This window comes from Ursus maritimus, unplaced genomic scaffold (genome assembly GCF_017311325.1).
Source record: "Ursus maritimus isolate PB19 unplaced genomic scaffold, ASM1731132v1 scaffold_10, whole genome shotgun sequence".
NCBI classification, from domain to species: Eukaryota; Metazoa; Chordata; class Mammalia; order Carnivora; family Ursidae; genus Ursus; species Ursus maritimus.
This window is the reverse complement of record NW_024423344.1, coordinates 15087020-15104417: the sequence shown is the minus strand read 5'-3', so window position 1 is coordinate 15104417 and position 17398 is coordinate 15087020. Positions and strand designations below refer to the sequence as shown.

Below are 17398 nucleotides of genomic sequence, written 5' to 3'. Positions count from 1 at the left end.
GAGTGAGTTTAATCTACCCACATATCTTAAGTGGATTAACCTCTTTGTCTACTTAGCTGAGCAAAAATAGTAGATCCATTATAGTTAAATTCCATTTAGCTATGAATGTTCTGTATACAGCCTATAACAACTTTTAAGAAAGAACTATTATGCCTGTTAGAAAATAATAACATAACTCATAAGTCAAACCACAGAAAAAACAGCTAAAAATGGTAAGGTAAAATGAGTTGGAAACCTTAAAGAGTCACGTACTTCGGACTCCGTAACATATGTTAGAACAAAGTTGCTGGCATATAGCTCAGCATTTATCAGCAGGGTTATGGAGGCACCTCCCCAAGAGCGAATAGGACCATGTTTCCCTTAACAGAAGCCTCTCCACTTGACATTCCCCAATCTACTCTGGGAGTAATGGATTTAGGCAACACACTTGAAGAAAATGATGTGTGAGAACGGGTCCTGACTGGTGAGGTGACTTAAACTATGCTGTTGATTTAATGGCTGACGGTCAGAGCATATTCAATTTGATACCTTCAGTGCTGAATTTAAAGGACTTATTTCTGTTAAAGGAGTAAAGCTATACAGAAGACGCCCAAAGGTGAACGTTTCAAGGAGAAAAGATTTGGGTTCAGTATTAAGAAGAGTTTTTTGGGACACCTGGCTGGCTCAGTCAGAAGAGCATGCAACTCTTGATCTCGGGGTCATGAGTTTGAGCCCCACGTTGGGTGTGGAGATCACTTAAATAAATAAAACTTTAAAAAGAGAGAGAGAGAGAGAGAGAGAGAGAGAGAGAGAACAGCTTTCTAACAATCAGACCTGTCTGTAAGCGCAGGGAGCTATCTGAGCAGATAGTAAAGTTCTCATCAGTGGAGGTGTAAGTAGAGGCTGGATGACCATTCCTTAGTAATGTTGTAGGGAAGATTCAGGCAGTTAAGGAGGAGGGCTGCATTATATTCTCCTCTAAAGTTTCCTTCTTGCCCTGATATAAATATCTGACTCATGGAGTAGAATTAGGTTCTTCCTCCCGGTACTAATTGCATAATGTATTTTAATAAAATGGCCATTGTAAACTCTACATAATTTTTATATACAGTGAAATACTTGCAACTTACTAAGCATTAGTACTGATTAGTAATTATAAGTAGAATTCTGTAATTAAAACACACAAAGACGGAGCGTTCACACATGAACAGACATTTCACTGATAAAAATCCTTCTATTGTAGTATCTGTACCAAATAAAAATGTAGTAAGGAATAAGTAAGGAGTAAGGCATACAAATAGCTTTCTTGGAAACAACTGTATTTCAATTCATGATAAAAGGGAGTTTTTAATGTGTTTTAAACTGAAAGATGTACAATATTGTGGCTTGTATAACCCATTGATGTCACAGAGTAAAATCATATGTATAAAAAAGGGATATGGATATTTTATTCAAGTAATTGCTGAATTGTTTCTCTTCATCATTTTTGTGAAGGTATATCCCATTAATCTTAGGTTTTATCATGAAATGTTTCTTTAGGTGAATTAGTCCAATTTGTTGTTCATTAAACAGTGCATGTATTTTCTAAATGGTTTCTCCCTATGTGATAGATCAGTACATTATTATCATAAAGATTTATAATATCAAAAGTGCCTCACTATTTACTTAATTAAAAGCCTCCTGATAAAGAACTTAATCTTTAAAACTCATCACACAATCATATTCTTCACGGAAATGCAAACCTGGTAGTTTCTTTTCAGAATAACACTTCCTTCTATCCCAGCAGCAGTTGCTCAAAATTCCCTCTAGCTAGAGACCGCACAGACACGCACGCCTTCACGCATGCACGCTTGCATCTACACGGCTGCCATACACGGCCGCGATGTCGCAGTGCCGAAAACAGCTGCCGTCAGACAAACCTCGCTCTGCAATTCCTTATGTGACCCTTGCTAACACACTTAACCTTTCTAAACCTCAGTCGCTATTTGCAAACGGGAACTAATATTTGTTGTGAAGATTAAATGTGATCAAATACTCATAAGGTTTGGTCCCCATTCCTTATCACCTGCTACTCTCAACTCACCGAATTATTTTAAGTATCAAGTGAAATAATGCATATCAAAGTTTTCCGTAAATCTAAAAGAATGTTGCAATTGTATTCGATCATTTAATAGGCGATTTATTCCCTGCATTACATCATGGTTAGCAGTGTTCATTATTATTATTATTACTGTTGTTATTATATATATATTTTTTTTGCTAGAGAGAGAGGGGGGTGGAGGGACAGAGGAGAGGGAGAGAGAGAATCTGAAGCAGGCTCCATGCTCTGCGAGGAGCCCAAGGTGAGGCTCCATCTCAGGACCCTGAGATCATGACCTGAGCTGAAATCGAGAGTCAGATGCTTAACACTTAATGGACTGAGCCACCCAGGCGCCATTATCCTTCTGAATAATCCATGTAGGTATATGTATCATAATATAATCACAAATTTCTATAGAAGACATTAGCAGCTTAAAACAAAAGCTCAAGTTTGAAAATAGGGAAAGCGATCATTAGCAACAATTATTCTCTAAATCATTTTGGAATAATCCACAGAGTTTTAAAAAAAAATAATATAACAATTTATCTTGAACGGGCTGGGCCTATACACCCAGCGGGAGAACAGAGGCTTTACCACTCTTCATGCAGACGAACAGAAAGAAAGAATACATTTTCCCCTCAAGATTCCGCCTATTCCAGCCTATTTTCTAGCCTCACCAATCTGATGATTGTCTCTATAACTCACACTACCTGAGCTGCATGCAGGGTTCAAATGCACATTCTGGTGCGGCTGTAAAGTGTATTTTCCCTAGAGTTTCTCATTTAAGAATATTATAGCCTTCCAGGGTAAAGCCATGTAAAGGATACCAAAATCGGAAAAATGTTTAAAAAGGGAGTCCATTATTTGATATTGTTCTGATTTTTTGTTTTTAAAGATACAGATATTGAAACTATCACAGCTGATAATTTCATTCTGACATGAGTTTAAAAGGTTAAGTTACTATGTGAGGAAAGGTAATCTGGTTGCCTTTCACGGCAGCCTGCAAACTCCGCAATCTGCATAGAGAGGGGCATTTGTCATCATTAGCTGAGCTGTGACAGCTGGCACCCAGGGTGTCCCAGAATCAAGAAGTGGCAGAGAGACTCTTGGTTTAGGTTGCCATTAAGTGTAGTAGGTTTCTGGAGGATCAAGTGTATTTTATGAAAAGCTTTGTGATGTGAGTAACAGCAGTGAACATATTTGAATTTTCCATAACATGGATAATACAATGATAGCACATAATTAGCAGGTTGCCTCTAGACAACAAGATGCCAGATTACAGTATGAATAAACATCTACTGCCTGCCACTTAGAGAGGGAGAATTGTTTGCGGCACCCAAATAGCTCCAGCACACTGTGTTTTTTCAAGGTTGGATTAGGGTGATCGCCGATTACGTACACTCAAGGAAACAGACGGAAGACCTAGAGAATAGTTCTCAGTTGTCTTTTAAATGTGGCAGCAAACGATGCACGATGTCTCAGAACGAGCTCAACTGCACACACCATTACAGTGCCCATCCTTCTGATAACGTGAATATGAAAATTACAATCATTCACACCGATGCAATTCTCCAACTGTCTGAGGTGTCTGCCATTGGCAATAAGTCTTTGAAAATAATCCTCGACCAAAGTTTAAAACCAGAATCTTTTTACTAAAATGAGCGTTACTAACTATGGGTCTGAAACAGTTGTGATGAACACGTCCAGAAAAGAATTTTTACGACTTCACAATTTTATACGTGTTTGTCTTGTTAGTGCAAAATCATATAAAGCAAAAGAAAGTGTAGGTTAAAAAATAGGTTGATCAGATCTTTGAAACAGAAGAATGCTATGACCCCTTTAAAAAATCATCAGTTTGCAAACATAATCAATAACACTAGGTTTTATATTATTATGTAAACTAGTTTTCCACAAATAAAACTAATTTTTGTGTTAATGTAAAATCTATGCAAATACATGCAGTCATTTATCAGGAAAGCTGACAAGCATTCCATATTGGAGGGGGAAATGGAACTGCCTCAAGAATAGAGGCAATTAATTATTTCTGTATTTTTTCTTCTTCTGTCTTGAGGCACAAAAGTTATCCATCCAGTTAAAACAGCAAATGAAATAAAGAGATTTTTTTTTTTATTTAAACACATATGGCTTTTGCCTGCAATACTGATCACCACAAGGTCTACAGATGCCCGTGGCTAAATTGTACACTGGCAGATGTACACAGGGGAAAACCGTGCTAATGCAGCGTGGAGAGCAAAACAAATGAAGAACTGAATTTGCTAGTAAAAGGAAAAAAAAAATACAACAAAAAGCAAAAACCCCCAAACCAAAAGAAACTCTAAAATTCTCTCCCCCCTCCCCCCCACCCAGAGAATTAGGCAATTTGGTTATCAAATACAGGTTCAGGTTGCAAGAAACTTAACCATTGTCTGTTGCAGGAAAGCAGAAAACAATTTTAAATACATGAAACCGTTTTTGTGGCTAGACATGCGTATTATGTACGTGGGTGACTGAGCAGTATATTTGTATTTATGTGGACAGAATGGCTAGCGACATTTAAACTTCTCAATTTTGCAATTAAAAGCTTATGACATTCAAACCGCCACAGTGTATGTATCTATATAAATACTGTCAGAACTTCCAGTTATTATTATTTAAAAAAATCTGTTTCGTGTCATCTCTTAAGGTATTACTGAAAACGGTACAGGTTATCACGGACCAATCTTGCAGATATGATATTATAACCTGATGGCCACAGGAATCCTGTATTTAGTAGTTGTTTCCCTTTAACAGGTTAAAATAAATGGATAGAGGCCAATTCAATCTTTTACTATCTGCAATACTGGGTGTGTGTGTGTGTGTGTGTGTGTACACGCACAGGCTATTTTGCAAACCATAAAAAGAGTGTACTTTCTAAAAATGGTTTAAGATTATTAAGAAAGCAATAACTTCTTTCTTAATAGGCCTGTAAGCATGCATAACATTAAAATTTCTATTGTAATTGCCAAATAAAAATATAAAACAGAAAGCATTTAAATAATTTTATATCTTGGGGAAAGAAACAGAAGACTAGTTGTACTATTCCGAGTTGTGAAAAGGCAGAATACTTGAAAGAGCATCATGGTCAATGAATACGTCTGCTCTCCTACAATTTCAGCATTCTGTGTTTGGAGTATTTATAACCATCGAAATTTAAATGACAATGTATATTTATATAAAATTAGGATTAGAGGCGTATGTTCCAAGAACGTGTAGACGTTAATTAATATTAGCTCTAATAAACTCCTTGGCCTTGTCCCCCACCACTCAAAGGGAGGATTAATTTACTGAAAATGTAAAGTACGATGTAATTTAAATACTGAAAGGAGATTCATTTCTCCAGTGACATAAAGCTAGTAACATCACCAATATGCATCAAATGTTGCCAACGTGTATGAGGAATCCCTGTTTCTTACTACGCCGTATTCTGATGTGCAAATGTAAACTCCATTCGTAAGTCTAATACACACGTTCATGCTAGGGTAACAAATATTAGCAGTTCCTTTGAAAAATAAATCTTTTACCTAGCATTAAGGTAATATATATTACATTTAAACATTAAACATTTAATACTTTTATGTAAAACGAAAATTGTAAACCTATCGCTAGCCTATCTGAAATATTATTTCGTACCCTGCCTCTACTTCACAGCTATTGGATTAAAACTGGCCTTAAATTAGAAGTGAGATAAAATAATAAATTCTAGAGGAATAAGATTTACAACCTAAAGATTTTTTGATATAAAAGTAAAGCACCCAGATGCTTATAAATGAATCATAAAATTTATGAATTAAAATGTAAAATAGGGGCACGAGGAAACTTTCGTGGCAATGGAAATGTTCTATGTCTGTGCCAGATGTTCTGTGAGTGTAGAAACTTGTGAAAATTCACGGGATGGCACATTCATGTGGAAAAACCATAGACTAGAATGGTACTGTACACAAAATACACATCAATAAACCTGACTTAAATAATAAAAAATAGATTTCACATAAAAATAAAATAAAGCTATACTTTCTTTTTCATTGGTTTCACAATTTTATTAGAAAGACTACGTCTTACAAGCTCTGTGCTCTAGATGTGCAGATAAAATGAATAAACACATAGATTAACAAGTATTAACTACTTAGACTTGATATTTTTGACCAATCATGGAAAACTCGCCTTTTCAGAAATAATACGCATTTGTACACTAAAATGTATATTGTTAGACTATTAGAATAGTGAAAATAATCATACATAAGTGGAAATGAAATCATTATTTATGTGCCGTGTTCTCAGATGTTTATATTTCTGTATCTATATGTAAAACTATAAGGAAATTCTTATTCATAAACTAATTTCCTTTTTCTATAAAGCATTTATTTTTTACATAAAATATATATGATACGAGGTAATAGTTTTTTAATGTAATTATCCTCTTAAATTATTACTCCAGACGCTGATCATTAAAAAAAATAAATCCTAGTTTAGAGGAGTTGCTTTGTTCATTACCACGTAAGCTCCAAAACTGTAAATTAGATATAGAAAAGGTTATTTTAGACATGCAATCACTGAATGTTGATTATCTACATACCATACTCTAGTCTCAAGGTCATGTTGAATATTTTCCGTGGCTTAATCACATACAGTATGGGACAGTAATGAGAGCTGTGCAGTCCTGGGTGACCTACTACAGATGTACAGATTAAGACACTAATCGCATCTGATTCCATTGTTTTGTCTAAGTGCAATAAAACTCTAACGCGCTAAGAGTACTAAGGCTGTGGTCACACACACAATGTCTATAAATCCGCGTGAATACCTAGTTTTCATATATTCAGAAAGATAGGAACCGCGTGAGGCCATTTATCTCGTCAGAATAGTTCTATAACATCCAAATGAAAAATAAGAGGTTGAAATCTAACAAAACGAATTTGAATTTTCTACATCATAAAGACGACGGTGACTTTCTGACGGGTCTACAAGCAACTGGAATATTGGAATCAACACTTCTTCCATAATAATAAATATATGACTAACCCCAATATCCTTAAATTTTTGAAAAGAGTTAGAGATCACAATCTATTTAGAGCAATAAGAAAATCTTTTGGTTAACAGCCTTCCCCTCAAATTTTTCAGTTTATGCATGCAATTTACAATATCCTTCACCTCTATGTATATATTCAAACGCAGTGGGGAAAGTGAGTCAATTATCTAAATAACCAGGCTTCCATTTTCTTCTACTGAAAGAAACACGGTCAGAATTACCCAGAATCACTAGAAATGTGCAAATCCAGCAGTGGTCATAATTCTAGTGAGGTACACTTCTAATGCCCATCTCAAATCTCAAAGTTACCTTCTTTCCAACATTTATTAGCACCAATCACAAATTTACTAAGCAACACTGTAGAGAAAAAAGTCGTCCCCACAACAAATGTTGACTATACGACAGGTACCAGGGGGATGAGCAAAACTAAGGCCCCAGCCCTGATCATTCAAGTGAAGAATGAAAGGAATAATTTTTTTGAAGAACTTCAATGACCAGGATACTCTGGTTGAAACAACAAAACAGGGTCTAAACTGTGTCAACAGTGACCTCAATTCTTTGCTTTACTTTGTCATAAACCTGATATTAAAATATGAAATAATTGTGTTAAGAAATCATTGAAACTTTTGAAGCTCTCAAGCGATTTTGTTTCAAGTGTTCTTATACAAGGAGTCACAACAGGAAGAAAGGTAGAGATGCCATCAAATTAGATTACCAGAGAAACTCCCTCCATTTTACTTTATTTAATGTGACACATAAAGAAAACCCTGCACAAATATCTGTCTTTAATTTCTCTAGTGTAAAAAAAGAAATATATTGTGTCTGGCAGAATGAAGCAGATGAAATAGCCTGGGTGCCTTTAAAAAACGAAGTGGGGGGAGGTAAGAATCAGATGCGTACAATGAGCCTTCAAAGCCACTCCAGCAGTAGGGATAAATAATTTAATAAACTCAACTTCATATTCTTTTTATCTCCCCAGTGTAATAAGCACATATTAAAAAAATAAAACTTTAAGTTCATGAATACTTGTGAATAGAATAGCAGCCAGCAAATATGAAAAAGCACAAAACAGTATCTATCTGAGCATTTAACATGTATATGCAGATTCCCTAACAACAGATACATTTTTCCAGATGAAAGGTCACAATGGCTTAAATTTATGAACATGTAATTCAAATTTAAATGAGTGTTTTTAAAAAACCACAGAAACCTTGCATTCCTACATTTCTCAACATAATAGTTTTTCTTTAAACCCAATAAGGTGACTATTTATGCATTACTTTGTGTTTCCCATATAAATTAAGTAGGTTTACAGAAGGGGGGATAAGTTACTTAGGCAACAATACTTCAGGAAAAAATTATTTTGCCATTATTATTTTGAATGCTTTGAAATGTTAAGGATCATAATATTTCATTGTTTTATATTCATTAATACTACTAACATTTTGATAATGGTGTGTTTGTGACTCTTTGGGATTCTTTTTGTAAGTGGTGCGTTATAAATCAAGGCTGCCTAGTAACCTAAGTAAATGAAATGTAGAAGTCAAGCCAGTTAGACCTTAAAATCCCAAATATCATTCAAATGTAAGCAAATCAAACTATCATTAAATCATGAGATTCTTGGCTTTTTTTTTTCTTCAATTAGGTCAGTTTTCTTCAATTATCATTCTATTATTAGCTCATGTCAAAGATGCCTGCACAGCATACCACTGAAAACAATTAAGCATTTATATCCTAAAGCATGGGGCACACACAAGCTTTTATTCTAGAACTAAGATTATATTTATAGTAAAAAAATAAGTTAAGACTGGAATGACTAGAGTTGCTTTATAACTTCTCACGTAAGTAAATAAATTGATTTTAAGCAATCTCCAGGTAATACATCATCATTTGAAATGACCACTTCAATTGGTCAAAGGGTGTTTCAAAAAAATTACTATAAAATAAGTTACTCCCCCAAACCTATCTCCAAAGCCTAGATTAAAAGTTGCCGAATTACATAAAAATATGCTATCTACTTTAAATTCCTTTCCGTAGGTCATTTCAATAAAAAAAAAATTAAGGGACAGAAAAACATACTCCTCGAATAGTTTAATTTGCCCTTCAACAATGAGAGGTGTCTAGGATCCCTGAAAGGATTCAGCTACAGAAGGCAGTTCATTTCACGTGTTCAGTGTAATAGAAAATCACTGTGTTGCAGCAACAAGCAGTACTTGCGCTTGAGTATTATTCTAGGGCGCCCAGTTCACCTACAGTGATAACAGCGGGCGGGTGAGTCCTGTGTTATGTAAATCACTGTCAGCCCCCAGCGTGAAGGGTGCTGTTGGAAGCAGCTCAGAAAACACAGTCCTGGCGTCCTTGAAGCAGAATGACTTCACTTCCCTGGAACATTCTAGGACTAACGAGTTTCTTAGTCTTTTTCTCACCACCCATTTTTCTTCTTCAAAGTGCAAATCGTTAGTGAAAAGGCCCCGGTTACACCAATTAGTTTGCGCAAAGTGCTTCGGTGTTTAGCTTCGCTTTAACCCAATTAAGCCGCACAGTGAGCCCCGAAGATGCGCCACCTGCGCGCCTGGCTCCTGCGAGGCCGGCCCGGCGCCCCTCGCGTCCTTCGCCTTAGACCCATCCGGACCGCCGCCCCACGGTGCCCACCAAACGGCTCCGGGGCCTCCGCGTCCCACGCTGCACGTCCTCGGCAATCGGGGACACTTGCAGGTGACCCAAGAAATCGAGGGACGAGATCCTGGCCGAGCAACTCTGCTCTGAACCCAGGGGAGAGCGCGCTGGGCACAGGGGCCCGCGGCCAACGGGGAGAAAGCGCGGGGCTCGGCTGCGACCTCACGTGGGCCCGGGTGGCGGTCGGGGCTGAGGGGCGCGCGGGCAGGGACCATGGCCTGGAGCAGAAGTGGAGAATCCGAGGACACCAGGTAAGGTTTACAATAACGGGCACACAGGAAAACACACACACACACACCAACAAAAAACACAACACACACACACACACACACACACACACACACACACACACACCCATGGAACAGAGAGAGGAAAGAAGGATGGCTCGGGAGTGCTGAGCAGCGGGAGAGAGGGGACCTGCGCTGGGTGAGGGCCAGACGTGGCTTTTTCCCCTGAGACTAAGGCACATCTTCCCCCTCCTGGCCCAGTGTTCACCGGTTCTGATTTGCCTCCTCTTCTTCCTCTTCCAACTGCCAAAAGGTAGCAGTGCATTCACCCGAAAAGCCTGCAAAGTGGGGAGGGGCTGTTCCGGTGTTCCCAATCCCTGCTCCTAAAGGAATAGAAGGTTCCCGGGGAATATGGTAGATGGATGCCATGAGCCCCAAATCTAATGTACTATTTTAAGGTAAATCAGAATCTATCCCTCTTGGGGAAGGAGAAAGTAAATAATAGATGCCTTTGTGATGCTCTTACCTGCGCAAAAATAAATAAGTAAGTAAGTAAGTAAGTAAATAAATAAATAAATAAGCAAGCAAGCAAAAGCTGGAGTAAAAAGTGGGAGCCCTGAACAAGATCTTGTTGAAAGCGGCTCTGAAAGAGAGTGGCCACAGACCTGTTACCAGGAGTTATAGGATTTTGCTGGAAATATTGTTAATTTCAGAGAGATGGCATCTAAAATAAAGGTAGGCATTAAAAATATGCCTAGGTTTTAAAACTACTACATAATCCCTAAGAGGTATTTATTTCCTTTCCTGTACATTAAGGACATAATCGGTATCACCAGAAGGAAAAAAGAAAAACAAAACAAAAACCCAAACCAAAAACATGTTCTACATAAATCCATTCCCCCCCTCCTGTTTCAAGGCTCCAAAATGCAGAAATGTTGATTTCTTTCAAAGTTTTCCAAAATGAAATTTAAATTTAAAAACCCTGGATGACTGCAAATTAGTTTTCTTTTTAAAATCTTACCGATTTTTCCCTCAATCAAATCACATGAAATTGTATAACAATTAGAAGTCTACTGTCAGGTCACCACTAAGGACTCTTAAGAGAGGAGGTATAATTATACATTAATAAGCAAGCCAGAAACCCTAAACCTGAACATCTTCAGGACAGTTATCTGCCAGTAGGTCTCATCTCTATGATCTTGTCTTAATTTCCCATATTAAAACACAGCTCACTATGAACTCACATTACAGTAATCTCTCAATCACAGAGATAAGTTATTTTTAAAATATTTCTACCAGTGCGAACAAAACTTACTGTTCTGATTATGTTGGACAAGTCTACCAATGTACAAAGAGGGTTGCAGTTGGGGAGAGGGGGAGTAATACTAAACATTTTTTAAACATCCTAACTGGGGTAGACAACATCTAACAAAGCAATACTTTTCAGATTCCTTTCAACAACTGTAAAAAGGGGGGGGGGAACCGGAGATAAAACACTGCATAATGTAAAAAAAAAAAAAATTTAAAAACCCAACCAAAAACCCATTCTAACATATAGGAAAATCCCCCAAATTACACAGGCATCAGTCCATCTAAAGCCAACTTGCATATACATGAAAGAGCAAACTCTCAACCTGCATTTAAAAAGACCTCAAGGATTCACAGACATTAATTATCTTACTCTAAATGCAAGTTACTGACTTTTGTTTTAGAAGACCCCATCTAGTTCACTAATTGATGGATGACCATTAATACACCTGTATTTGCATTTCCGCCGTAAAAAGACAAGCAGGGTTTTCAACACGGAAGAGAACCACTTTGCCAAGTCTTTTCAAAACGTCAATATGCTTCAATTAATACCAAAGCTGAGAGATTCCTCTTGATTTCCAAAACTGTCTAGGTGGCCTGCGTGGTTTTCTGCCGGCAGCAGCCTCCTACCTTTAGTTTGTGTGCCTATATCCATGAGGGGGGATTAATTAGCCGGGTTGGAGCTGAAGGAGGCTGTCGTGACGAGCCCAGTGGCGATTGGCCGCCAGCCTGCCTGGCCCTGCCTTTATAATTTCCACACGAGTGCATCTGGGCTCTTAGACAAACCAACAGCAGCTTCTTCTGACATATACACACGCACACTCACCCCCGACACACTCAGCACACTTTTCCTCCATCTGATTAACAGTCCAGCATACACAATGATTACGGGAAAGCGTAAATAAATACGGAAAGGGTTGATTATTTTGACTACTGGAAGAGCTTGCTGGGTCTCAGCGCAACTTTTGTTTTCATTACTGAGAAGGTGATCTCTCCATGCGTTTCTCTCACACAAGGATTCTTTAAAAGAGGAAGAAAGACCGAGAGAGGGGGGAGAACAATCTTTCACTTTAAGACCGTCTGGGCTCAAAGATAAAAGGAAGGGGAAAGCAGCGGCTAGGAATCCACCGCTGCAACACATCGGAGAGCGTTTTGATACATTTCTGAGCGCGGCGGCCCGTTTCTCCACCGAAGTTGGCTCCAGCGCTAGCAGCCGCATTGGATCCCACAGCTTACTGCGAGACTCCGGTGTACAATCCGGATCTCTGCCCCAACATGATCGCGGCCCAGGCCAAGCTGGTATACCATCTGAATAAATACTACAATGAGAAATGCCAAGCCAGGAAAGCTGCCATTGCAAAAACTATCCGGGAAGTCTGCAAAGTAGTTTCCGACGTACTTAAAGAAGTGGAAGTGCAGGAGCCCCGGTTCATCAGCTCCCTCAACGAGATGGACAATCGCTACGAGGGCCTCGAGGTCATCTCCCCCACCGAATTTGAGGTGGTGCTTTACCTTAACCAAATGGGGGTGTTCAACTTTGTGGACGACGGCTCGCTGCCCGGCTGCGCGGTGCTGAAGTTGAGCGACGGGCGCAAGAGGAGCATGTCCCTCTGGGTGGAATTCATTACCGCCTCCGGCTACCTCTCGGCGCGCAAAATCCGGTCCAGGTTTCAGACGCTGGTGGCTCAAGCCGTAGACAAATGTAGCTACAGGGATGTGGTAAAGATGGTGGCAGACACCAGCGAAGTGAAACTGAGAATCCGAGATAGGTACGTGGTGCAGATCACCCCGGCTTTTAAATGTACCGGGATCTGGCCGAGGAGTGCTGCCCACTGGCCACTTCCCCACATCCCCTGGCCAGGACCCAACCGGGTGGCGGAGGTCAAAGCGGAAGGGTTCAATCTCTTGTCCAAGGAGTGCCACTCCCTGGCCGGCAAACAGAGCTCGGCCGAGAGCGACGCCTGGGTACTGCAGTTCGCGGAAGCAGAGAACAGACTGCAGATGGGGGGCTGCAGAAAGAAATGCCTCTCCATCCTCAAAACCTTACGGGATCGTCACCTTGAACTGCCGGGCCAGCCCCTGAACAATTACCACATGAAGACTTTGGTTTCCTACGAGTGTGAAAAGCATCCCCGGGAGTCAGACTGGGACGAGTCTTGCCTGGGTGATCGGCTTAACGGGATTTTGCTGCAACTTATCTCCTGCCTGCAGTGCCGGCGGTGTCCTCACTACTTCCTACCGAACTTAGATCTGTTTCAAGGCAAACCTCATTCGGCTCTGGAGAACGCTGCCAAACAAACGTGGCGGCTGGCAAGAGAGATCCTGACCAACCCGAAAAGTTTGGAAAAACTTTAGAGGACAATTTAATCACGAGCCGAAATGTGATTACTCTTCTCAAAGACCTGATTCAGTGTAAACTTCCTGTTGGATTCCTAATATTCCACTTGTCAGTGCAAACAATCTCTTCCTTAAAAAGGAATAACAATACAATGTTTAGGCATCATCTCACCCACCCCTCCAAGGGGAGAAAAAGAAGTAGGGAAAACCCAAACCCACAAGTATTAGAAGACTTCTTTACAAAGGATTTCATATCTCCCTTGAAAAGTACACAAAAACACCCGGAAAACAACCCGGCTGTGATGCAAGACCCCAATGAACACTCTGCCTAACTATCAAAGGATTATAGCAATCCTGGTGATTTAGGTGCATCTGTCTGTGAGTAAACACGATTTGGATATGCCATCTGAAGGAAAGTGTAATGTATATTTTGATTTGTAACAAATATTGTGATCTCACATTGTCTTTGAAAGTGTGGATGTTGGTGTTTTGTGATTTGGTGAACAGAAGTTAAATTGCCATTTTGGAGACTTCCAGACATTTTCCACTAACAAAGATACCATTTAAAGGTAGATTTCCTCCCGGTACTTTTATCTGTCTTTGAAAGTGTCTGAACTTTAAAAAGTTTACATTTTGTTTCAAATATAATGCTTGTTCTATTTCTAACATTCCATAAATATACTTGAAATGTTATTTAAATATATTCAAAGAAATTTGAATTCAGCTTATATAATAACGCTTGAATATCTGAATTATATATTTGAAAAATGCACTTGAAATACACTGGATAACTACTTTTGTGATTTAGATTTTAATTTCTGTTGCTGGTTTTTATTTAATTAGAAGCTAATAAATGAAGTAAAATAAACGTTGTTGTGTCTCACTTTAAATTGTTTTTCTATCGAAAGATGTAATGCTCCATTTTGAAAACTGAACCCACTTGAGTGTTTTAAACATTTCGAGGAGTACACTAATGAAATAATTAAAAATAAAACCTTAAAATCCTGGAGAAAACTCTTTGTACAGCTACAGAAGATAATGATTTACTTATAAGACTATTTCTTTCTACAACAGACACATTTAAATCTCCCCTTGAAAGCTTGCTTTTCCGGATTAGCATTTCTGTAGCTTTTTTGATAATATAAGGAAAAATATGTCATGACGGTACAGACTGCTGAGTTAAAAATTAGACTAACTCAGAGAAAGTGAACTTAAAGTCATAATGAAAGTTTCAAAATTTGTATAGCTATGCTAATAAAATAAAGATTATTTCTGACCATTTTATGTCAAATCTTATTTTATGCAGTAAGTGTTCCATTAGCTGAATAAGTTAATCAGAAATCCAACATTTCTTTTCACTTCACAGGGCAAGCTAGTGATAAAAGCATAACGACAAACTTTGAATTATTTAAAAATCAAATACACTACATTCAAACTCATTTTAAACATTCCATCCTTTGGGAGCTGTACGTACAAGAAGTCTATGACTGTCCTTTCAAGTATTTTAATAGTCAACAAGTGCTGAGACCGCTAATCACCTACAGGCCTTAAGATAGGTTAATTCAGGCGGGGATGGATTTTAGAATTTCAGTTCCTCTTCTACAAATAGCGTTTTATAATTCTCTATCTCTCTATAAAAGCTACATATAAATAATAAAGTTCTGGATCCGTGGGCGCATTTGTCTGGTGATTTTAGAATAATTGCTTCTGATAAATATGGCAAAGGAAGCTCTTTATAAACTGATGCTTGAATATCTAGCATGACACTTGAATTCTTGACCTCAGGAAGAAAGTTTACAAACTGCACAGGAACATGAAAGTTGAAACAACAATCAAATTGGTTTCAATAGAAAGTGCAGAGGCGTAGAGCTGTTCTAATATCAGGTTTTAAAATCTACACAATAAGATATAATAAACAAATAAATATTTATGTATTTCAAAGTGTCCAAATAGGTATTTTTTGGCATTACACCCACAGAAGAACACAAACTTTAAACCTCTGATTGTTAGTATATACTACCTATATACATTTTAAATCAATGCTTCTCAGAGAATCAGTTTCTCTTACTCTTAAATTCACATGTAAAACTCATTCTTATTTCAGGAGATGAAAAATGGACACAAAAATGGAGATGAATTTATATCTAAACGCTTCCCCCCTCCCCAGTTTCCTGACAACCTTTCAATGAATAATAATTCACATTGCAAATTACACTTTTGGAAATTAAAAGTCATCTGAAGATATTTCAGAAGACCCCTCTTGGTCTTCCAAGACCAAGATGCTGTACCCATGGGACTTTGGAACAATTGGCTTATCCAACGAAATTTACCCAAGTGCACACAAAGGCACTCATGGCGAGACTGTAATGTGCCTGCTCTGGTAACACAGGATTTAAAATCATTAATATATTCTTCAATCCCATAAAATAGAGCATGTGTTATTTCATTCATTTTACTTCCTCTAACAAAAATGGAAATGTGCTCCCCTCCCCCCCTGTCATTTAAAACCAAGCAAAATTGAAAACCACTTCCTGCCACAAAGCCACTAGTACTGTACACGAATCACTCTAACTCACTTTGGTGTCGATCTTCTTGAAGGCAGGATCATCCTCATCTACCTCGAAGTAGATCTCTGTCGTGGTGATGGAGAGAGTCCCCTTGGCCACCACCACAGGAGCGATGAGCTGGGCTGGGGTACTGAGAACCACTGGGCCTGAAAGACAAGGGCACCGGAGTTAGACTCAGTCCCTGTGGCCCTCTCCCGCTCCCTCCTCCCCAAAGGGTGCCGCGGGGTCTTTATTTTTTAAGATGCGCTAAGAAAATGGTGCCTGTGTAATGCATGTGAGATAAGGTCTGCTTAGCTCTTGCACATTATCTTACAACAAGAGTAGAGATAAATAATTCTATAAAACCCCAAAAGGTCAGGATACCGAATTAAGTGACCCTTTGCAAGCCAGTTTGTAACCTCCGCCTAGAAATCCTACAAATGCCCCGATTCTCCATTGAGCGCCACCGGCTTTCCGGAGACACCGTAGGCAGTCAGCACTGCCCCCAAAGACCAGCCATCGTGTAAAGCCGTTCCACTCGGCAGCAGCGTTCCCCAAGGATGGGCGGGAGGATGTGAAGGGGTATAGGATCTAAATATATAAATTCCACTGTGCTAACCGGTTTGCATCTTGCAGGAAGATTAATATCGGCGTCCTAAGGCGCGCCACATCCACACACACGCACACAAGGATATTAAATACATTTCTTACGTAGAAAAGAACAAAAATCGTAGCAGTGATCTTCTCACCGACAATCAGTCAAAAGTGATGAAATTGTAAGACGCTTGAACAAGATTCTCAGAAAAGCGTCCGAAAAGTACTATCTCTCAACTTTTGAAACTAGAGAAACTAATCTCCAGTAAAAGAGATTTTTAGAAAGTGTGCCTACTGGGGTGCTTACTTCGCATTCCCTCAATCTGAGTTAATGTTGAAAATTACGTATTGGAATATAAATTCAAAGGGGATTACTTAACTGCCCCTTTAAGATTCCCCGAAAGGGGAAGCATTCTTTGCTATCCTGTACTTTTAAAATACAGACAAGGAAATCAGAAATTATTCTTTTTTCTCTTCTCTCCTTCCTTCCTTTCTCTTTCTTTCTTTCTTTTCCCTATTTCCTCTTTTTTCTTTTTTTGGTAGCAAGGGCGCATTATATTCCCTTCCATCCCCCCCCCCCCCCCCC

The 17398-nt window shown here is 38.8% G+C and overlaps 2 protein-coding genes across 2 annotated transcripts in view; one reads left to right on the top strand and one right to left on the bottom strand.

Annotated features, from left to right (window-relative positions):
- NBEA (neurobeachin) overlaps positions 1-17398 on the bottom strand; it is a 664295-nt gene that overhangs the window by 176396 nt on the left and 470501 nt on the right. The window contains exon 40 of the mRNA XM_040622005.1: positions 16249-16385. Within this exon, the coding sequence (XP_040477939.1) occupies positions 16249-16385 (137 nt within the window). The remainder of the gene's footprint in view (positions 1-16248; positions 16386-17398) is intronic.
- Positions 12117-13873, top strand: MAB21L1 (mab-21 like 1). Its single transcript, XM_008692226.1, has one exon. The coding sequence runs from the start codon at positions 12611-12613 to the stop codon at positions 13688-13690; it is 1080 nt and encodes a 359-aa protein (XP_008690448.1). The 5' UTR covers positions 12117-12610; the 3' UTR covers positions 13691-13873.

What these genes read in the sequence shown, in the direction of transcription:
- MAB21L1 (XM_008692226.1), top strand. Translation starts at nt 12,611, where the DNA reads ATGATCGCGGCCCAGGCCAAGCTGGTATACCATCTGAATAAATACTAC.